The sequence below is a fragment of the Colossoma macropomum genome, unplaced genomic scaffold (genome assembly GCF_904425465.1).
Source record: "Colossoma macropomum unplaced genomic scaffold, Colossoma_macropomum, whole genome shotgun sequence".
Lineage (NCBI taxonomy): Eukaryota > Metazoa > Chordata > Actinopteri > Characiformes > Serrasalmidae > Colossoma > Colossoma macropomum.
In genome coordinates, this window is record NW_023495965.1 from 528,063 (window position 1) to 551,381 (window position 23,319).

The window sequence follows — 23,319 nt, forward strand, 5'->3', positions numbered from 1 at the left end:
TTGATTTTTTTATCCCATTCATTTCTATGGGAAAAAAAAATTAATTTAACGAAGATTGTATGAAAACCGAATGTCGGATCGAAAAACTGCGTACAAGCACACCATTCCTGTTCAGACCAAACATTCCAGAGTTGGTGACGAGTTAGTGGACAAAAATCTGGCAGAAAAATAATAACCACAGGAAGAATATAAATCAGACAACAGTAGTGTTGTTAATTAATCACTAATAATGAAGTTCTAATAAAATTAATATCCATAATGCTTACATTTCAAAGTGGTTATCAGATCTAGAGGAAGATAACTCATCAAAAAATGACTTTACAAAGATATTTATGGTACTTTACTGATCATTTATTAAACTTTTCGGTAAAAATTTTAAATAAGGCCTTCTGGCTCTAGCTAACAGTTGCATGCAAAGGTTTAGGCACCCCTTATCAAATTACATTTTGTTGATTTTGATTGAACACATCCTCCAAACTTAAATACGGCATTTACTGCAAATTTTTAGTTCACAATTTCTACTACTTGCTGGGAAAAGTTTTTGCACACGCCCAATTTTATTTATTTTCCTCATAATGAGTGTGTTTACATGCACTCAATCATCTGATCATAATCAGATTTCTGCAGTTATCTGATTATTCAAATAGTCATGTAAACAGCATACTCTGATTTCTTAGGTCTAGAAATCTGATTAAGAAATCCGATAAAGAGGCTGGATTTTAGCTCAGTAATCAGATTTCTCAGTGTATGTGAACTCTTACTCTGATTTCTTTCGGATTTCTCAGTCTGAGCATGTGTGAAAACAGACGGCGGTACCGGAAATAAGTGAGCAGCGACGCTGCGAGATGCAGCATAACACTTTTGGAGCGACGCTGAAACCAAATACATGCTTGACAAAATGAAGGATTTAAATATTCTTCATCTTCTAGACGATGTATGATCACATTTTCAGGTAAAGCGGTGAGAGGTTTGAAAAAAGCTGCGACATGAAGTTTGAGTTTTACGTTACGTTTACGTCACGTCTTCTTCTGTGAGTTTATTGGCTGGTTGTAAAGCAGCAATCTGATTACTGTCTGACTCATGTAGACCTGGAGTTTCCCCATTATCTGATTACTCAAGTGCATGTAAACGCATTGATCGGATGACTGACAAATCTGATTTTCTGCATTTATCAGATCATTAAATGCATGTAAACACACTTACTGTGTTAAATTCAGCAAATAAACAGTGATTAAAATGTGTTTTCTGTACAGGTTGACTTATTTACACTTAGAAAATCAAAAAAAACATCATTTGAATATGGGCGCCAAAATTTTTGCATACAACTTAAGACTTTTAGTATTTCAATCTACACTGTATAAGTGATAACTGCATAAAATAACAGTTTATTTATATGACAAATGATTTCAAACGTCACACAGATCGTGGCAGAAGGTGAGGTTTCCTAAAGAATCACCATCGTGAAGTCATCACTGAGAGGTTCAGAGATCTACACGGCTGGTGAATCTGCTCTACTCTCCAACAGAACCAGCAGCAAATCCACTAAAGCCCAGCTAAAGCTCCACCTGCGGCATCATGTTTGTGTTGACTTTGCTGTTGATGTTGTTGATTTTCTCTCTGTGCTGCTCCTTTTCAGCTGGAGAGGAGGATGAGAACAGAAGAACAAGAGAGTCTGACACGTCGTCAATAACTCAGCTTCAAAACCAGCTCGCAGAGCTCTACAAACACAGGATACAGCACTGAAGATTCACTCCACGATGCAGCCTTCACCGTTAAATACACTGCCTACAGCAGTTTAGCTCCACCATTCAGCTACAGCAGTTTAGCTCCACCCATTCAGCTACAGCAGTTTAGCTCCACCCATTCAGCTACAGCAGTTTAGCTCCACCATTCAGCTACAGCAGTTTAGCTCCACCATTCAGCTACAGCAGTTTAGCTCCACCCATTCAGCTACAGCAGTTTAGCTCCACCATTCAGTCTACAGCAGTTTAGCTCCACCCATTTGAATTGAAGTTATAAGGAGTCTTTCTGGCTGCTTTTTGAACTGAAGCAGCGAATCAGAACAAAGTCATTTACATACATTTTGAACAGTTACACAATCAGTTTCGATAAAGAGACATTAGAAAACGGTCCTGTGAAATGAATTATGACTCTGGAATATTAAACCATATTGTATTGTATTGATATTGTAATCGCACTACAGGGAATGAAATGAAAAGGAGAAGAGCGGAGGAAGCTTGGCTCGCCTCACAGGAAGTGGTGGACGGCGGGCTCTGGCTTTGGCCTGTCAGCTGCTGACAGGAGCAGGTAGGAGGAGTGAGGAGAGGAGATCAGGGCTCGAGCGAGTTCCGCCTGACTGAACAGAGCCAGCTTGTCAACACTAACCTTAGAAATTGGGGGAAACGTTGAGCAGATAGGAAACAAAAGCTTTAAGCCCCATACGAACCTGACAGGCCTGTTACTGAGAACAACAGCAAAGACCACTTAATGACCGCTGCACCGCACTGTGGAAACACTGCTGCACAAGTTTGCCTTTGATAGTTCTGAGAGGTGCAGAGAGATGAGAGACACATCGACAGAACCCTCAAAGCAGACCTTCAACTCTGTTTCACTCCAGTTCACTTTCATCTGAGTAGCTCTTTCTCCAACAGCCACTGTCCAAAAACATTTGGGTGCAGCCCCAAGATGAGCATCACTGAGGGGCGAGAAACTGTCTAAGAGCATGAGGAAGAACCACTGAGAGGAACCAAGACTCAAAAGGAGAAACTCCCTAAGAGCATGAGGAAGAACCACTGAGAGGAACCAAGACTCAAAAGGAGAAACTCTGTACAAGCATGAGTAGGAACCACTGAGATGAACTAAGACTCAAAAGGAGAAACTCCCTAAGAGCATAAGGAAGAACCACTGAGAGGAACCAAGACTCAGAAGGAGAAATTGGAACCATTGAGAGGGACCAAGACTCAGAATGAGAAACTCCCTAAGAGCATGAGGAAGAACCACTGAGAGGAACCAAGACTCAAAAGAAGAAACTCTGTACAAGCATGAGTAGGAACCACTGAGAGGAACCAAGACTCACAAGGAGAACCTTCTTAGAGCATGAGAAAGAACCACTGAGATGAACCAAGACTCAAAAGCAGAACCTTCTTAGAGCATGAGGAAGAACCACTGAGAGGAACCAAGACTCAGAAGGAGAAACTAGAACCTTTGAGAGGAACCAAGACTCAGAATGAGAAACTCCCTAAGAGCATGAGAAAGAACCACTGAGAAGAACCGTGACATGAGAGAAGAGCATGAGGAAGAAGTATTGAAAGGATGATTTAAAAGGAGAAAACTCCTGAGAACATGAGTAAGAACCACTGAGAGGAACCAAGACTAAAAAGAAGATACTCTGTACAAGCATGAGTAGGAACCACTGAAAGGAACCAAGGCTCACAAGGAGAACCTTCTTAGAGCATGAGGAAGAACCACTGAGAGGAACCAAGACTCAAAAGGAGAACCATCTTAGAGCATGAGGAAGAACCCTTTAGGTACTATCTAGAACCATTGTCAAAAATGTTCTGCATAGAACTGTATACAACACATCAATCTGAAGAACGATTTCACCAAAGAATGCAAATGGTTCTTTGAGTGTTCATGGTTCTATATAGAACCACTGTCTTTACTAAAGAACCCTTGAAGAACCTTTTTTAAGAGTGTACATAACAGTATGTATAGCTCATGCTGTGTTGACTGTAACAGATATTAGTAATAAAAACTGCTTTAGAATAGACAAATATTACAAAGATATAATTTTGTTTGGTCACTATGGCTCTGTAAGTAGAACTACAGTTCCCATCAGCCACTGCAAATCCATACTTATTCCCATTTAACATATTGTATTTTCTACTGTCACATTAAAACACTGTTATTTATTCATTTGGTTATTTTTAGGGTAAATAAACATCCCATTTTTGCACTGTTTGATTTCATGATGTATGCAGGGAATATTTTTTTTTTTTTCCAGTAATGTACAGGCATGTGCAAAAGTTTGGGCGCCCCTGGTCAAATTCCATGTTGTTGTTGATTTTCCAAGTGTAAATAAGTTACACATCATCTATGGAGACATCTATGGAGTTATGGCATATTCAAAAGTTTTTTTTTCTCCCCAAAATATTAACCCTCTATTGCATAATGTTGCCTCAAGGTAACAAACCCACGTTCTTCAAAAAAATCAAATACTTTTACTTTGTAAATATATAATGGCCACTAAATGATAGGGTGACCCATTTATTGTCAGTAAAACTGTTTTTGCCATTGTAAACTGTTGAATGTGGGTTTGTTGCCCTGAGGCAACATTATGCAATAAAGGGTTAAACTAAACAAATAAACAGGATTTGTAGAGTATAATTTGCATATGAACGACATATTAAAGTTCTAAAAAGTGCAATAAAGTTAGCAGTTATTCAGAGATACGGGGTTTTATGACAGTGAGGATGTATCCCGTAATAAAGAGCAGTGATTCGTCGTTTACTCTAATATCCGTGTTCGTGTGTGAAGTGTGTGAATAAGGCTGGTTCTGAGGTGATTATGAGTGAAGTTCAGGCTGTATGTATGTGTACGGCTCGGTTTGATGGATCCTCCGGTGGCGCTCAGCTCATCCATCAGGCCGAGCAGCAGCTGGCAGCGCTCGGCTCCCCAGGTTAATCGCCTATTGATTAAGAGCGCAGCGCTGTAATCCTGACAGGGTTATGGTGCGATACATCAGCGCACCCTGACAAATCACCTGATCACTCTGGGACGAGGCTGAACAGAGAAATCACTCCTCTACGCTGGACTCACTCTCACCGCACTCTCACTACAGTGAAGACTCAGGCCTCGTTAGCCAAAATTAGCTAAATTAGCTCAAATTTAAACCATGTAATGAAATATTACAAATCTGTTTATTACGGAAAATCACATGACGGAATTCTCTGAAAATATTCAAACAAAAATGTTTATTTAATTTACACAAATGTGCAAAATTTCAAAAGTTTTCTTCAAACAGATTTTTAGTTAAGATTTTTTCATTTTATTGCTTAAATAACGAGTTTAATGGAAAAAAAAAGAAATTAATGGACTGCCACATAGCAGTTTTGTTAAGCTTTCATAATTAGCAAAATATTAACATTAACTACAGTAAATGACTCAATATTAATATTCTTTTCAGAGTATATCAGTCAATAATCATTCATTTTTCAAAATAATTGTACCACATGATCAAATGTTATGCTTTCTTTTTGGGGTAAATATACAATATTAGTCGCAAATGGTAAGTTTTCAAAAGTTTACATTACACGTTTAAATATTCCTGGATTGTTATACATAAATAGATTACTTGTATGTAATGAGTCATAATTATAATAATGTAATATGTTTCATGTAATGTAATATATTGATAATAATGTAATACTACATAATTACATAATGTAACTTATTGCAAAAAGTAGACTACATTATAATACATTGCACTTGTTATAAAGATACTTTATTAATCATAAATTAGCAAAAATGAAACCAAATAAAACAAAAAAAAACAGCACTGGTTTTATATGAATATTTGATATTAGTCAGTTTTCATAAATTAGAAAAATGAAAGCTAATAAAGTTGTAAAGTTTAAAGTTGTAAAGTTTAGTGATCTTACTCTCTGCCAGAACGCGTCGTCCAGTCCAGTCGTCGTGGATCATCTGAATGTTCCCGTAATGGACGTCGCTGAAGAAGACGCGGTTAGCTCCGGCGGTTTTCTGCCGGTAGTCGAAGGCCAGAGCGATGATGTTTTTAAAGTAGGCGGGGTTTTCGTAGGGCCTGATGGGAGCATTTCGAGAGTTTTGGTCCCACAGGTGGGCGGTCCTCAGGGTGGTCCGCTCTGAGTAGAGCAGGTATCCTTCATACGGGCGGCAGTGGAGGCCGTCCTCGGCCAGGTAACCATGGGAACATGAGCAGGACTTCCGGTCCCCCCCCAGATAGAAACAGAGCTGCTCACAGCCTCCGTTACTGCGACCACACGGGTTAGTGCCTGAGAGGAGAGCACCAACAGACAGGTGAGGAAACTTCATCACACCTGCACATCAGCCTCACCCTCTACACCTTCATCAGCGGTCAGTTTCTGAGCAGAGAGTCGCTCGTGTCTGGATGTTTTTGGGGGGACGGTCCACTCTCAGCCTAACAGTGACACTGACGTGTGTAAAAGCTCCAGCTACACCAGCGCCACACACACTACCATGTCAGTGTCACTGCTGTGCTGACAGTTAACTGCCACCCACATAATATCTGGACAACAGCAGCCCTGTGGTCAGAAACTGACCAATGATGAATTGAGTAGAGGGGGCTGATAAACTGTCCAGCAACAGATGGACTACAGTCTGTAACTGAACACCTACACAGAGGTGATATAAGAAAGGTGTTTCTAATAAAGTGGCCAGATACAGGAAGTAGAAGGTGGGTGTTTCTATAAAGTGGCCAGGTAGTGGAAGCACAAGGTGGTTGTTTCTAATAAAGTGGCCAGTTAGTGGAAGCACAAGGTGGATGTTTCTAATAAAGTGGCCAGGTAGTGGACATACAAAGTAGGTGTTTCTAATAAAGCGGCCAGTTAGTGGAAGCACAAGGTGGGAGTTTCTAATAAAGTGGCCAGGTAGTGGACATACAAAGCAAGTGTTTCTGATAAAGTGGCCAGTTAGTGGACATACAAAGTAGGTGTTTCTAATAAAGTGGCCAGTCAGTGGAAGCACAAGGTGGATGTTTCTAATAAAGTGGCCAGTTAGTGGACATACAAAGTAGGTGTTTCTAATAAAGTGGCCAGTTGGTGGAAGCGCAAAGGTGGTGTTTCTAATAAAGTGGCCAGGTAGTGGACATACAAAGCAAGTGTTTCTGATAAAGTGGCCAGTTAGTGGACATACAAAGTAGGTGTTTCTAATAAAGTGGCCAGTTAGTGGAAGCACAAGGTGGACGTTTCTAATAAAGTGGCCAGTTAGTGAACATACAAAGTAGGTGTTTCTAATAAAGTGGCCAGTTATTGGAAGCACAAAGTAGGTGTTTCTAATAAAGTGTCCAGTTAATAGAAGTACAAAGTAGGTGTTTCTAATAAAGTGGCCAGTTAGTGGAAGTAAAAGGTAGTTTTTTTAATAAAGTGGTCGGTGGGCGGAGCTACAATGCAGGTGTTCTAATTCATCATGGTAACTGTGAGATGAAGCTATAAGCAAATTTTCCGGCAGCCTTTGCGCCGTTTTCCTCTTGTTGTCAAATAAAGTGAATGTGAATTCGATGATTAAGTACAGGCTACAAATCACAGGAGGAGTTTTTCCTCTTTTTTTCTTGAACAGAGGAAAAGAGTGTGTGAGTGTGATCATTAATCATAGAGTTCCCTCGCCACTTTACACTCAGGTGAGATTTGCACACCATTTGATAAATCTCAGTGGAGCGTGACGTATCATATTTTTATCACCGTTTTGGTGAAGTCTGATCGTGTTTGATGAATGAGGGCTGGCGTGGACTCTGGTATGGGGGTCATCTATCAGCGTGTGAAAACGGCTCTGAGGCGGACATAAAGGAAATGAAGGCATTAGGTGAAACCTCAACCTTTCTCCCGGTCTCGGTTAAACACTTTAACGTCTCTCAGGTTCACTCCCAGGCCGCTCCTGACCGTCACCGCGTCCGAAGCGTTGTTCTTGGAGCCGCGGCGAATGGAGCCGTTAGCATAGTTCCTGTAATATACAACACAGGAACACAGGCTAATTAATGGAGCTTGATTAATTACACTAAAAGAGTACTTTAACCCTCATTAAGGCCAATCTGCTCTGCATAGGTTTGTGTTTTTGTGGAACGATGTAATCATTTTTGACAGTAACATCAAGAATAAGAGCTCTGAACCTCAGCTAATGAGAGGCAGCACTCAATAAACGATCCTCTACACTACAAGAGGAGATATTAGTCTATAAGCAAGCTCAATAAGGACTCCTATACACTAAAATAGGAGATATTAGTCCAAAAACAATCTAAATAAACACACATATACACTATAATAGGAGATATTAGTCCATAGCGACCTCAATAAACACTCCTCTACACTAAAATAGGAGATAAACCACCTGAATAAATGATTCTATATGCTAGGATAGGAGATATTAGTTCATTAACGACCTCAACAAATGCTCCCATATGCTAAAATAGAAGATATCAGTCCATAAACCACCTGAATAAACGCTCCTATATGCTAAGATAGGAGATATTAGTGCATAAACAAGCTAAAAAAGAACTCATATATGCTAAAATAGGAGATATTATTCCAAAGACAACCAAATTAATGCTCTTATAACACTACAAAAAGAGATATAAGCCCATAAACAAACTCAACATGCTCTCATATGCTAAAATAGGAGATATTAGTCCATAAACAGCCTCAATAAACACTCTATAAGCTAGAATAGGAAATATTAGTCCATAAACAACCCCAACAAACACTCCTATACACTAGGAGATATTAGTCTATAAACAGCCTAAATAAATACTCTATAGGAGATATTAGTCCATAACTGACCTCAACAAACACTCCTATACATTAGTCTATAAACAGCCTCAATAAATACGCTATAAACTAGAATAGGAGATACTAGTCCATAACTGACCTCAATAAACACTTCTATATGCCAGAATAGGAGATATTAGTCTATAAACAACCTCAATAAACACTCATATACACTAGAATAGGGAATATTAGTCCATAAATGACCTCATTAAACGCTGCTATACACTAGAATAAGAGATGTCAGTCCATAAACGACCTCAATAAACATTCCTATACGCTACAATAGGAGATATTAGTCTATAAACAACAGCAATAAATACTCTTACAGACTAAACTAGGAGATATTAGCCTGTAAATAATCTCAATAAACAGTCTTATGCACTAGAATAAGAGATATTAGTCCATAAACATCCTCAATAAACACTCATATACACTAGAATAGGGGATATTAGTCCATAAACATCCTCAATAAACACTCATATACACTAGAATAGGGGATATTAGTCCATAAACATCCTCAATAAACACTCATATACACTAGAATAGGAGATATTAGTCCATTAACTACCTCAATACATGCTTATACATACTAAAATTGGAGATATTAGTCGATAAATACTGACTAACTCCCAACAAAGTCTGGTGGGTTGAGTAGCAATGCAGCAAGAAAAGTTGTGCTTTTAGTCTAGATTTTGTCTGGATGCTCTAAAGACAGGACGGCTGGTCTGAATGGGTTAAACCGAAGGAGACATATGGCGAGGCATAAGGTGAAAAGCACCCACCCATGCGATGACATTGAGCTCCGAGAGATCCACACACAGATGAGTGCGGCTGAAGTGTTAGTAAAGTGACCTTGTGCGGGAGCTGGATAATCCCCACGCAGAGAAAGGCCAGCGCTTTTCTCAGGCAGCCTTTTGAAGAGACTGTAACGTTTATGGAAAAAATAAATTACCTGTCAGACCAGTAGAGGTAAGAGCCGAAGACGGCCACAGAAAACATATCGGCTCCGCCGGCTGACAGAACAATCTCCCGCTCCGCGCCGCTCTCCAGGCTGATCCGCTCCATCTTGTCTGTGCGGGCGTCGCACCAGTATAATCTGTTTTCCTGAAATGCAATTTGAAAGCAAACTTCAGGTGGGGTTGGCGTTGCTTTATCGCTGTAGTGCATTAACAATACAGAGCCATACTGGGCGCTAATGCCCTGAGGCTGACCACTGATCAATAGGGATGCGCTAGAGCTGGACTGGTAGCTTTAGTGAGATTCAGCTTTGATCTCATCTTCCAACCCTTCAAATCCTGGAGATCTACTGACCTGTACAGTTGAACTATAATGCCACCCCTGGAGCGACAGCACATTTATCACTGTGACAGATGGAGATGCTAGCACATATGCTAATAGAATTAGCCTTAGCTGTCTAAGCTGGATAATACTACTTTAAAAACTCTAAACAAAGTGATAAAAACAAACAACGGACAAATAAAATCAGATAAGATAGGCGTCATTAACAAACGTCGCTCAGCGCCGCCCTCTAAAGGCGTCAGTAACAAACGTCAAATAAACAAACGTCGCTCAGCGCCGCCCTCTAAAGGCGTCATCAACAAACGTCGAATAAACAAACGTCGCTCAGCGCCGCCCTCTAAAGGCGTCATTAACAAACGTCGAATAAACAATCGTCGCTCAGCGCCGCCCTCTAAAGGCGTCATTAACAAACATCGAATAAACAAACGTCGCTCAGCGTCGCCCTCTAAAGGCGTCATTAACAAACGTCAAATAAACAAACGTCGCTCAGCGCCGCCCTCTAAAGGCGTCATTAACAGACGTCAAATAAACAAAATGTCGCTCAGCGCCGCCCTCTAAAGGCGTCATTAACAGACGTCAAATAAACAAACGTCGCTCAGCGCCGCCCTCTAAAGGCGTCATTAAACAAACATCAAATAAACAAACATCGCTCAGCGCCGCCCTCTAAAGGCGTCATTAACAAACGTCAAATAAACAAACGTTGCTCAGCGCCGCCCTCTAAAGGCGTCATTAACAGACGTCAAATAAACAAACGTCGCTCAGCGCCGCCCTCTAAAGGCGTCATTAACAAACGTCAAATAAACAAACGTCGCTCAGCGCCGCCCTCTAAAGGCGTCATTAACAAATGTCAAATAAACAAACGTCGCTCAGCGCCGCCCTCTAAAGGCGTCATTAACAAACGTCAAATAAACAAACGTCGCTCAGCGCCGCCCTCTAAAGGCGTCATTAACAAACGTCAAATAAACAAACGTCGCTCAGCGCCACCCTTATTTTGAGAAGGCATGTCTGAGGTTACAGTTGGAAATGAACTCTCATGTAGTTCGATATTCAGGTTGAAGGTCTTACACGTTATTTTAAAGGTAGAGAAAAGAGTGGACCTGGTAGTCTATGGAGATTCCGCTGGGCCAGGACAGTCCAGAGTTTACGAGAATTATTTTCTCTGAGCCGTCCAGATAGGATCTGCTGATTCTTGGGGTTTGTCCCCATTCTGTCCAGACCAGGAACCTGCAGAGGAAAAGCAGCAAAAGGTTAAAGGATGTCCACCTCAAAACAGCCATTTGCTCTTAAACAATCCCAGCTGGGCTCTTCTTAACTGTCCTGAACTCACCACCATAGAATAACTGAAACTAGACTTCAACTGAGATGTAGTGGGCACATTTTAACATTGGTCACTATCCCTGCTCCTGGAGAACTACCTTCCTGCAGACCTACCTACCAGTTCCAGCTTTAATTGACCCTAACTGACCTGATCTAATTATCAAGTTCTAAGGTGAGCGAGCTTTGGGCTGAAGGTAAAACAACTCACAGACTTTAAAAAGTGTCAAACAAATCAAACGTCCGCATAATTAAATGGTTAAAATGTAAACAGAGAGGTTCAGAGCGGTTCAGAGTGGGTCTGAGTGGGTCTGAGTGGGTCTGAGTGGTTTGGTGTGAAACGCTCTGTTCTAGATAAACTTACCGAGTCAGAACTGTTCACAGTGGTGGTGATAGGAACCAGACGTCCACCTCTAAAAGCTCCCTCACAGAAAGTTCCTACATGAAATGGTTATGAATTCACTGCCTGATGACTGAGACACTGTTTTATGATAGTTTAGAGAACTTAAACTCCATTCATGGTGGAGGGATACGTGCAGGGCGCTGTGAGGCAAAATAGTCCCCAAAGGAAACTGATTATTTCAGATTTTCCACTATTTTCCATCATCAACATTCCATATAGACTCAGAAGACTCGTGTAGGTTCACTGGTGGTTCTGGATAGTAAATAAAATGTCTATATTTGTGTTGTCGTCATGGCGACCCCTGGTTCCTATCACCTGCGCTCCATTCTCCTTTAAAGAAAAGCCCATTCGAGTCAAAAACTGTTCAGGAACTTTTATTTTTAGCAGTTCATACTGAAGAGTTCTTGTCAAACACACATTACACATCATGCTGTTTGAATCCTCGAAGCACAACAGGCAGATCTGTGTTTAATAGCGCCTCTTCGTTTCCACTGGGACGCTCATCTTGGATGTCTTTAAATGCGATGTGTCAAAAAAAAAGCAAATCTAATTAATTTCCCAGACGGAGGATTTTTCTGACCTTTGCTTGTCTGCAGGGAAAAGACGAGACGAGGCTCAGAAATAGCCGCGCTGTCTCAGATTCAACAGTTTTGTATGAGTGAGAGAGAAAGCCTGAATGCGGACCCTCATTATAAACGAGATGAGAGCGCTCGGTGTGAATGGAGCAGTATCACTAATGAAACAGGTTCAAAGGACACCAGCAGCACATCAGCAGCGCTCAGCTGAGTCGGGTCGTATATGTCTCAGCGTCCGTGTGCTGATGTGGAGAGTCTCTGGTGTTTAATACTCCAGGATCTGATCCTCAAACTGCTGGCAATGAATTCAGACCCTCAGCAACTAATTATACTGCAATTTTGGCCACACCTCCAAAGTTCAGTCTTAAAAGCTGGTTGATCATTTTCTGAAGTAATCAAACACATTCAGTGATGTTGAGGTCTGGACTCTGGGGTGGTCAGTCCATCGTTCAGCTTCTTTGTTTGATGTGTCCATCTCCTTTTCTCCGTGAGGTCCTTTCTGACAGCTACACATCCTTTCAGACCCATAGTTGTGACTGTATCTCTCATTTAAATACAGCTTTTAAATGTCTTTTAAAGCGAAACCTTCAGCACCTTCAGCAGGCCACGCTGGACAGACGCTCACAGGAGAACTATGGATAAATCAACAAGCAGCAAACTAACAAAAGCAGAAGCTGGTGGAGCTCCAGACCCCTCAAGAACCTCCACGGTAACAAGAACCCACCAGCTGAATGAATGACAGTGAGAGGCTACAATCACAGAGGAGCTGACTGTATATATGATATATATGCTTATTAATTGTATATATGATTTACAGGATATATATGCATATTAACTGTATATATACTATATACACTCACAGACTGAATAAATTATATATATATATGATAAATATACTAATTGACTGTATATATCATGATATATATGCTCATTAATTGTATATGATATATACACTCATTGACTGTATATACGATATATTTGATATACACACTCATTGACTCTATATATGATACATACACTAATTAACTATATATATATGATATATATATAAGCTCATAACCGTATTTATGATATATACACTGACTGTATTTGATATATATGATATATACATTCACTGACTCTATATATGATATATTTGATATACACACTCATTGACTGTATATATGATACATACACTAATTAACTATATATGATATATAAGCTCATAACCATATATATGATTTATACACTCTGACTGTATTTGATATATATATATGATATATACATTCACTGACTGTATATAATATATATACAACAATAGTGTTACTGGGTCACATTTAAGCAAATAAGGCAAATTAAACTATACTTAACTAAACAAAGTGAAACCTAGAAATCGTATGAGGTGAATTAGAGAGCGGAGCAGCGGCCGTAACACACTGACCCTTTGAGTGGGTGCACGGCGATGGCGCGAGGCTGATCAAGCCCTTCAGATACGACCGCAGCCCGATACGCGCCGCTCAGCCGAGAGACCTCAATCAGGTCCAGGCCGTGATCCGTCCAGTAGAGGTTACCTTCAGAGGAAAAGACACAAGGACTCTGAACCAGCAATGGAATAAAAAAGTACAAAGCTAACAAAGCTACAGAGGAACCAGTTTTTGGAAACTGTTGATTTTCACTGTAAAATTTTTAATTTTAACAAGACAGAAAATATTTACAGATGTGATAGACAACCCCAATTCCAAAAAAGTTGGGATGCTGTGTAAAATGTAAATAAATATATATAAAAACAGAACGCAATGATCTGCAAAACTCATAGACCCATATTTTATTCACAACAGAACATAGAACACATATCAGATGAAAGTCAGACATTTTATCATTTCATGAAAAACATTAACTCATTCAGAACTTGATGGCAGCAACGCAACTCAAAAAAAGTCGGGACAGGGCCGCGTCCACCATTGTGTAGCATTGCCTCTTCATTTAACAACAGTCTGTAATCGTCTGGGAAGTGAGGAGACCAGCTGCTGGAGTTTTGGGAGAGGAATGTCGTCCCATTCTTGTCTGATGTAGGATTCTAACTGCTCAGCAGTTCCTGGTTCTTCTTTGCCAGATTTTTCGTTTCATGATGCGCCAAATGTTCTCTACTGGTGAAAGGTCTGGACCGCAGGTCAGTTCAGCACCTGGACTCTTCTTCTGCGAAGCCATGCTGTTGTGATGGATGCTGTATGTGGTTTATTGTCTTGCTGAAATATGAAGGCCTTCTCTGAAAGAGACGCTGTCTGGATGGGAGCATATCTTGCTCTAAAACCTCTATATACTGTTCAGCATTGGTAGTGCCTTGACAGATGTGCAAGACACCTATGCCATGTGCACTTATGCTCCCCCATACCATCACGGATGCTGGCGTTTAAACTGTCTGCTAATAAAAGCTGGGAGGTCTTTACTCTGGAGGATACAGTATCCATTATTTACAAAAAGAATTTCAAATTTTGATTAATCAAAAAACTTCGCCTTGGTCCATTTTAAATGAGCTCTGGCCCAGAGAAGTTGGCGGCGTTTCTGGATCCTGTTTATATATGGCTTCTTATGGCTCTTTTTATACTCAGTCATGTAAGCTAGTTGCAAATTACTCCTCCAGCTGTTTTTTTATTAGTACCACTTACTTTTCCAGCCTTTTGCTGCCCCTGTCCCAAATTTTTTTAAGATGCGTTGCTGCCCTCAAGTTCTAAATGAGTTAATGTTTTTCATGAAATGGTAAAATGTCTCACTTTCAACATCTGATATGTGTTCTATGTTCTATTGTGAATAAAATATGGGTCTATGAGATTTACAAATCATTGAATTATGTTTTTATTTACGCTTATTTACATTTTACACAGCGTCCCAACTTTTTTGGAATTGGGGTTGTATTTACAGGTATTCAAAGAGAAAAAGAAAAAAAAATAGCACACTTAAGTACATCAACAGTATACATTAAGTTTATAGAGAACACTAAAAGCAATTTTAATTTTAAACACTAAAAGCAATTTAATTGCAAATATATCTAAAATATACTGTGCAGAAAATATCTTGTCAAGTAAAATAATCATAAATCTAGTATATAGATCTAATATTGCTCTTTTAGAGATTGCTAAAAATATGAACTTATTTTTAGACAATTTTTTACTCGTTTTAAGCAATTTCATTAAGTAAGATTATCTCACAATATTGGTGGATAACTATCTGCCAATATTCCACTTAAGAAAAAGACAAACAAGCAAAACAGTGTCCAAAGTTAAATCATCTTGGAATATACAACTCAAAAATGAGAAATATTTGATATTTATATGCTAGACTAGACTTAAGATGATTTCACTTTTAAAACACATCTTAAATGGTATTTTATTATGCTGTTTGTTGAATGTACTTTGAAATATTAAAATATGTCTCAGTATGAAGCAGTGGATCAGTACATCCAGTATATATTTATAATATTCTCCAAGTATAATAACAATTATGTCTAAAATGACATACTTAAGTGCAAGTAGACTTGTAGTGTAGCATTTAATATATATTTAGTAATAGCTTAATTACAATTCAAAATGTTTTTACATATGGACACACTTTGTATGTATTTAAGTGTTTTTTTAAACATAAATATGAAAAATATATAATTTTATTTTTTAAAAGTGTACTTAAATGTATTTATCTCACACAAAGGTATATGTATGAGAGTACTTTGCAGGCTTTTAGAAACTCTGCCTAAAGACAAATGATCTATTTATACCCTTTTTAAATTGAAATAAGAAGCTTTAGTTTCAAAGAAGAAATTTCAGGACTTTTAAAAATGACCTGGACAGAAGCTTCCAGCTTTAACAGCTGGTGGAAAAAGCAAATGAACGGTGATTTACCTGCGATCCAGTCCACTGCCAGGTCCTCAGCACGGCCCACTCCGCTGCCCACCACCTCCTCCCTCCATGTCTGATCCCGACCCGCTCTGCAGATTTTATTTGATCCCGTATCAGCCCAGTACAGCGTGTCGTTTCCTAGGAGACACGAGCTCAGATTAAAACCTCGGATGATGGTTTAACCCTTTAAGGTCTGTATGTGGATCTATTCACTCTCAGAACTACAGAACTTACACATCAGTTACTGAACTGACTGTTCGCAGGGGAACTCCACCAACTTTTCAAAGTGTCTGAATGGTTAAGGTGGTTTGGTGTGAAACGCTCCGTTCTAGAGTCAGAACTGTTCACAGTGGTGGTGATAGGAACCAGACGTCCACCTCTAAAAGCTCCCTCACAGAAAGTTCCTACATGAAATGGTTATGAATTCACTGCCTGATGACTGAGACACTGTTTTATGATTGTTTAGAGAACTTAAACTCCATTCATGGTGGAGGGATACATGCAGGGCGCTGTGAGGCAAAATAGTCCCCAAAGAAAACTGATTATTTCAGATTTTCCACTATTTTCCATCATCAACATTCCATATAAACTCAGAAGACTCATGTAGGTTCACTGGTGGTTCTGGATAGTAAATAAAATGTCTATATTTGTGTTGTAGTCATGGCGACCCCTGGTTCCCATCACCACCACTGTAAAGACATCTGAACCATTTCACACCAAACCACTCTGAATCACTCTGTGTACATCTCACACATTGAATTATGGGAGAATTCTGAACAATCAGTGAGGGGCTTCACACAGATATGGCATATATGCTGAATCTATCTATCTTGTTATGCTGTATTGTATAGAGATTAGATTTTGCATGGAGAGTCAGAAGAAAGAAGAGAAAAAGGAAGAAAGTAAGAAAGTATTTTCATATGTTTTCCTGAGTCACTGCACTTAGAATAGCCTGTATGTTGCTGTTCCATAAATTATGAAGCATCAACCCAGAGAACAAAAGTGCATTTATTAGATATGTATATGTGTATTTTTATAGCTGTCTGTGGCAAAAGTGGCAGGGCTGTTTGCAGCTTTGATTCAGTCACCTCTCTCTCTCACACACACACACACCTCTCTCTCTCACTCTCTCTCTCTATCTGTCTATTTTTTCCCATTGTTTCTTTACGCTTTCACTAAGCCGGACTCATCTCTCCACGAAAATAGGAGTGCGGGGGAAAGCAGAGAGCCCGCAGTTGTCCTGGTTCAGAGAAAGTCTCGTCACAATGCCATTTCGGGGAAATTGGTTTGACTCGGCTGCTCCGCCATTATGCAGCTTTCATGCATCGTCACCTCTTCTGGTACCCAAAAATTCACTTTTATTTCTTTTGAAAAAAAAATAAAATAAAAAATACACTGGAAGCACAAACCACCTTCACCAGCTTACATTAACCACAGTAATCTTCCATATATATATATATATATATATAAATACACTGCCTGGCCACTTTATCAGAGACAGTGAACGGAAGTACAAGGTGGGTGTTTCTAATAAAGTGGCCAGAGACACAAGGTAGGTGTTTCTGATAAAGTGGCCAGAAGTGCAAGGTAGGTGTTTCTAATAAAGTGGCCAGTTAGTGGGAAACCAAGGTGGGTGTTTCTAATAAAGTGGCCAGTAAGTGGAGAGAGAAGGTGGGTGTTTCTAATAAAGTGGCCAGAGGCACAAGGTAGATGTTTCTGATAAAGTGGCCAGAAGTGCAAGGTAGGTGTTTCTAATAAAGTGGCCAGAAGTGCAAGCTAGATGTTTCTAATAAAGTGGCCACTTAGTGGAAACACAAGTGGGTGTTTCTAATAGAGTGGCCAGCTACTGCAAGTACAAGGTAAGTGTTTCCAATAAAGTGGCCAGTTAGTGCAAGTACAAGGTAAGTGTTTCCAATAAAGTGGCCAGTTAGTGCAAGTACAAGGTAGGTGTTTCTAATAAAGTGGCCAGTTAGTGCAAGTACAAGGTAGGTGTTTCTAATAAAGTGGCCAGATAGTGCAAGTACAAGGTAGGTGTTTCTAATAAAGTGGCCAGTTAGTGCAAGTACAAGGTAGGTGTTTCTAATAAAGTGGCCAGGAAATGTATGTAGGATTCATTTATCCATTGCTCATTATGCGTAATGATGATAATAGTTTTGTCCTGCTGTCCCTTTTCTGCTCAACACAATTCTGTCCCACTACAGCTGCTCAGCAAAGCTGTCCAATTACCGTATATGAGCATCTCCCAAAAAATGACATCGGCTTAGAAGTTTGAAGTGTACGTGCTCCTGTCTGCAGCGAGAGATGCGAGCCTTTTAAATCCTTAATCACACGGCTTCCTCTGGACGTAGTGGCTCTAATGACAGCGCGAGGCTCTCCGAGTGCAGCTCAGAGAAAGATGAGGATTTAACCAGAGCAGAAACCTCAGACTCATCAGCTCAAACAAACACCGCCTCAGCTTCCAGAGCAATACTGACTCCGACACTCAGCGAAGCTTCTGTGCCCAGACTGGGGGCCAACTGGTAATTCCTGACTTACAAAATGGAATAGTGCTAGCATACATGCTAATAGCATTAGCATTTTCTAGCTTTTACATTTTGCATCATCATCTTCTAAGCTGCCTATCCTGCCTAACCGCTGGAGCCTATCCCAGCAGTCACTGGGTGGAAGGCAGGATGGACAGGTCTGCACTTTATCAACCGAAGATGAATTTTATTCATCACCGTCAACTTAATGTGAACCTGTACCTGTTAGAAGCTTCAACTTCCCTTCTTTTTTTAGGTTCATGATGTGTCTCTGAAGTCATTATGTGGCCTGCATTCTTAAAGAAGATGGTTCTTTAAGGGTTCATTAGTAAAGAGAATGGCTCTTTATAGAACCATGAACACTCAAAGAACCATCTGCTTGATTAAAGCGCTCTTTAAATGGTAAAAGGATTCTTCAGATTGATGAAGAATGTGTTGTATATGGTTCCATATAGAACCTTTTTTTGAAAAAAAGGGTTCTATTTAGTACCAAAAAAGGTTATTTGGCTTGTAACAAAAGTGGAACTCTTTTTGGTGCTATACAGAACCCTTAAATAACCAGGCTTCTTTGAATGTTTCCTGAACCATGGACTAATTTCTTTACGAAAGAAGCCTTGAAGAACCATCTTTAAGAGCGTAGCACCAAAAAGCATTCTATGGTAACAAGCTTGATATTGTAACAATAGAAGAACGCTTTTTGGTGCTATATGGAACCATTTTCAAAAAGAACCATATACAACACATTCTCTATCAACCTGAAGAACCATTTCATGATGGGAAGAGCCCTTTAATCATGCAAATGGTTAAGTGTTCAGAACCATTCTGTTTATGAAAGAAACCTTGAAGAACCATCTTTTTAAGAGTGTAGCACCAAAAAGGGTTTTTCTATAGTAACAAGCTTGAAATCGTAACAACAGAAGAACCCGTTTTGGTGCTATATAGGTTCTATAAAGAGCCAACAATAGTACATTCTCCATCAGTTTGAACCTTTCACCATGCAAAGAACCCTTTAATCATGCAAAGGCTTCTTTGAGTGTTCATGATTTTATATTATCACACTGTGGTCCACCTGCTCACCTGCGTGGTAGTCCAGACCCGCCACAGACAGCGTCCCCGTCAAGGGCATCAGAGCGTCTGAGTTATCGCTGAGGTCCAACGCAATCCCCCGAATCCCCTCGTGAGTCGAGTACAACAAGAACGATCCCACTCCTAGCAAACACACAGCCACATACTACAGACCTGATCAAGTATACACACGTGATTTATCGAGTTGTGCTTCTGAATCCATCAGTTTTTAGAAATTGATCACATTTTTATTTGGCTGTAAATTAAAGGCAGGTAAGTGTCTGCTGGGCATCTACAGTGGACCATCAGAATAAAGCATTGCCAATACATCTTCACAGTCAGCCCTGAAATTATTGCCACTCTGGTAAAGCGGAGAAAAATAGGTTGTGAAAACACGTCTGTGGTTAATTTCGTTACACTTTCTTTGACAAAACCACATGTCTAATATTGTCAGACCTTACCATATACCTACATGCCTGACAATGCCTATATTTACTGTTAGGGAGATAATTAAGAAGTGTAAAACAACCAGAGCCGTAGTGAACCTGCCTGGAATAAAAGCTATGTTTATGTTGATATATTCAACTGTATATTCTTTTACTCCGATGCACAGTTAGAGATGCAAAAGGAGCCATGATTAGAGATTTGCAGAAGAGGTGAGAATTTAAGGGGGTCACCAATTCTCCAAAACTACAATTAGGCATCACTTCCACGACAATGAACTATTTGGAAGGTGTGCCAGATGAAAGCCTTCTATATCCGTAAATGTTAGCACCTGAAGTTCACCAGAAGCTACTGGAACTCTGACTGGAATCAGGTTCTCTGGTCAGCTGAAGAAGATGGGTTTGCACAAGAAAAGAAGACCCACACTGCAATGTTTGGGGGTCGTTTTTCCCTGGGCCCTGGGAACCTTGGTAGGATGCACTATGGACTCCATGAAGTACCAGGAGATTGTGATTAAAAATCTGGCTACCTCTACTGAAAAACTAAACCCAGGTTGAGGCTGGATCTTCTAAGAAGACAATGATCCAAAACATACACCCAAATCCACACCAGAAATGGTTCAGTGACCACAAGCTTTACTTCTGATCTAAACCCATTGACAACCCGAGAGAAGGAAGGTCAAAGAGACCCTGTAGGATCTGGAGGGATTCTGTATTTCAGAGTGGTCTCAGATTCTTTGCTGTCATCAAGAAACATCATTGCTGTTATGTTGGCAAAAGGAGGCTGAACAAAGCAGTAAATGCAGGTGTGCCAATAACTGTGACACATAGTTTTGTTGAAAATTCTGTCAGCGTAAGATGGAGCTAATTAACCACAGACATTTTTCACAACATTTCTTTGAACCCATCTTTACCCAGGGCGACTGTGTGAAGATAATTAAGTAAACAGATCATTAATTAGCTGAGGCTCTTTTACCTTGGCAGGTGGAGCGGTCGGTGCGGAGGCTGTAGCCTGTCGTGCATGAGCAGATGCGTGTGTTCTCCGAGGTGGGCAGGCACAGCTGAGAACATCCACCGTTATTCACCATACAAACGTTCTCACCTGAACATACGGAACACCAGTGTTGGGGTCAGTAAAAAAACAGTATTGCAGTTTAAATTAGAAAAGTCTATGCAGAGTGAGTGTGCAGCTTAAGCCAGAACGGTTGCTAGGGAGTTGCTAGGTGGTTGCTGCGTTCTCCCAGGTGGTTGGTAAGGCATTTCAAAGCAGTTGCTATCCCAGGTGTCTGCTAGGGGGTTGCTAGATGGTTGCTATGGTAACCCGGGTTGTTTGCCAGGGGGTGGCCAGATGGTTGCTTTGGTGTCCCAATTGTTTGCTAGGGTGTTGCTAGATGGTTGCTGTGGTGTCCCAGGTGTTTGCTAGGGTGTCGCTAGATAGTTGCTATGGTCTCCCAGGTGTTTGCCAGGGGGTTGCTATGGTATCCCAGGTGTTTGCTAGGGGTTGCCAGAAGGTTGCTATGGTATCCCAGGTGTTTGCTAGGGGGTTCCTAGATAGTTGCTATGGTATCCCAGGTGTTTGCTAGGGGGTTGCTTGATGGTTGCTATGGTATCCCAGGAGCTTGCTAGGGGGTTGCTAGATAGTTGCTATGGTATCCCAGGTGTTTGCTAGGGGGTTGCTAGATGGTTGCTGTGGTATCCCAGGTGTTTGCTAGGGGGTTGCCAGATGGTTGCTATGGTATCCCAGGTGTTTGCTAGGGGGTTGCCAGATGGTTGCTATGGTATCCCAGGTATTTGTTAGGGGGTTGCTAGATGGTTGCTATGGTATCCCAGGTGTTTGCTATGATGTTGCTAGATGGTTGCTATGGTATCCCAGGTGTTTGCCGGGGGGTTGCTAGATAGTTGCTATGGTACCCCTGGTGTTTGCTAGGGTGTTGCCAGACGGTTGCTATGGTACCCCAGGTGTTTGCTAGGGTGTAGCCAGATGGTTGCTATGGTATCCCAGGTGTTTGCTAGGGAGTTGCTAGGTGGTTGATTATGATATCCTACATGGTTAATAGGGTGTTGCTAATGAACTAATCGTGATATATGCTGGGACAGGCAGAATAACTCTTACTCAAGACTACAGGGTTATTAAATTTGTGATATATGCAGACTTACATCATTGTAACCAGTGAGTAAAACTATTTCCGCTGTTGCCTAATGGATGATTATTAACCTCAGAAATACTGGCATTCTTAACACTTCAGCTTGATAGTAAAGATACACCAAGGATGAAATTGATGAATAATAAAACTGTCGGTGAAATCTGATTCGATGATCTGATTTGACTTTGAACTTTGCTGAATAAGGACAATTGAGATTCGTGACTGTCTAAAAAAAAATCTATTTGTTCTACACCATTTGAGCACAGCTGCTGCCCTTCATATTGTGTTTGGCATAACGTGGTTGGTATAGTGTAAAGGGTAACACCTCTGCCTTCTACACTGTAGCCTGGGGTTCAAGCCCCACCTGGGCAAGCACCCTACACTATACCAATAAGGGTCCTTGGGCAAGACTCCTAACGCTACCTTTACCTACCTGTTTAAAATGAAATCAAATCGTAAGTCGCTCTGGATAAGAGCGTCTGTTAAATGCCGTAAACGTTGTGTAGAAATGACCAAGTGCTTGTTTTTCTTTGGACAGCAATGGATTAACGCTTTTTAGAAGCGTTTTTATTTCAGTGCTAAAAAGAATTCATTTGTGCTACTTTTACAGCACCAGTGCTAAGTGCTCAAAAGGTTTATGTACAACCCTGTAATGTAATTTTTCAGTTAGTGACTACTGGGCACTTGGTGGACCTCCCGGCAGGTCCAAAGCTTTACCTCACCTTCTTTAACCTAAGAAAAACTCAGTTGCTTTGCATTGCCTGTCCATGTAGTTACTGAATAATAAGTTTGTAATAAGCCTGGGAATGTAATGTAATGTGTTACAAATCTTTTATTACAGGAAAAAGTAATTATTACATTACTGCAACAGGTTACTTTGTGCCACATTACCATCTCCGTCGCAGAACCAACACTGAAGCGCCTGCAGCCAGCCTTCCTCCCACTTTGGTTGGGTTCACTGATGCATTACATAAGGCTGCACACACCTGAGACCACTTTAAGTGCAGGTTACACACACACACACTTAGGATAAAGGCAGCAGGTGGACTTTGTTCTTGGACACCTTGTCAGAGACGCCCCGTTAGCCCCTGTGAAATACCGTAATGAGCGAGTCCCACGACTCCCCTGTGTTCTCTGTCATAGAGATA

At 40.5% G+C, this 23,319-nt stretch overlaps 1 protein-coding gene across 1 annotated transcript in view; it reads right to left on the bottom strand.

Annotated features, from left to right (window-relative positions):
- The window catches only part of lrp1ba (low density lipoprotein receptor-related protein 1Ba), a 333,352-nt gene that overhangs the window by 140,509 nt on the left and 169,524 nt on the right, over positions 1 to 23,319 (bottom strand). Inside the window, exons 34-41 of the mRNA XM_036564311.1 lie at positions 21,004 to 21,124; positions 19,597 to 19,728; positions 16,001 to 16,135; positions 13,549 to 13,678; positions 10,934 to 11,060; positions 9,490 to 9,641; positions 7,592 to 7,716; positions 5,661 to 6,032 (exon numbers count right to left, since the gene is read on the bottom strand). Coding sequence (XP_036420204.1) covers positions 5,661 to 6,032; positions 7,592 to 7,716; positions 9,490 to 9,641; positions 10,934 to 11,060; positions 13,549 to 13,678; positions 16,001 to 16,135; positions 19,597 to 19,728; positions 21,004 to 21,124 — 1,294 coding nt within the window. The remainder of the gene's footprint in view (positions 1 to 5,660; positions 6,033 to 7,591; positions 7,717 to 9,489; positions 9,642 to 10,933; positions 11,061 to 13,548; positions 13,679 to 16,000; positions 16,136 to 19,596; positions 19,729 to 21,003; positions 21,125 to 23,319) is intronic.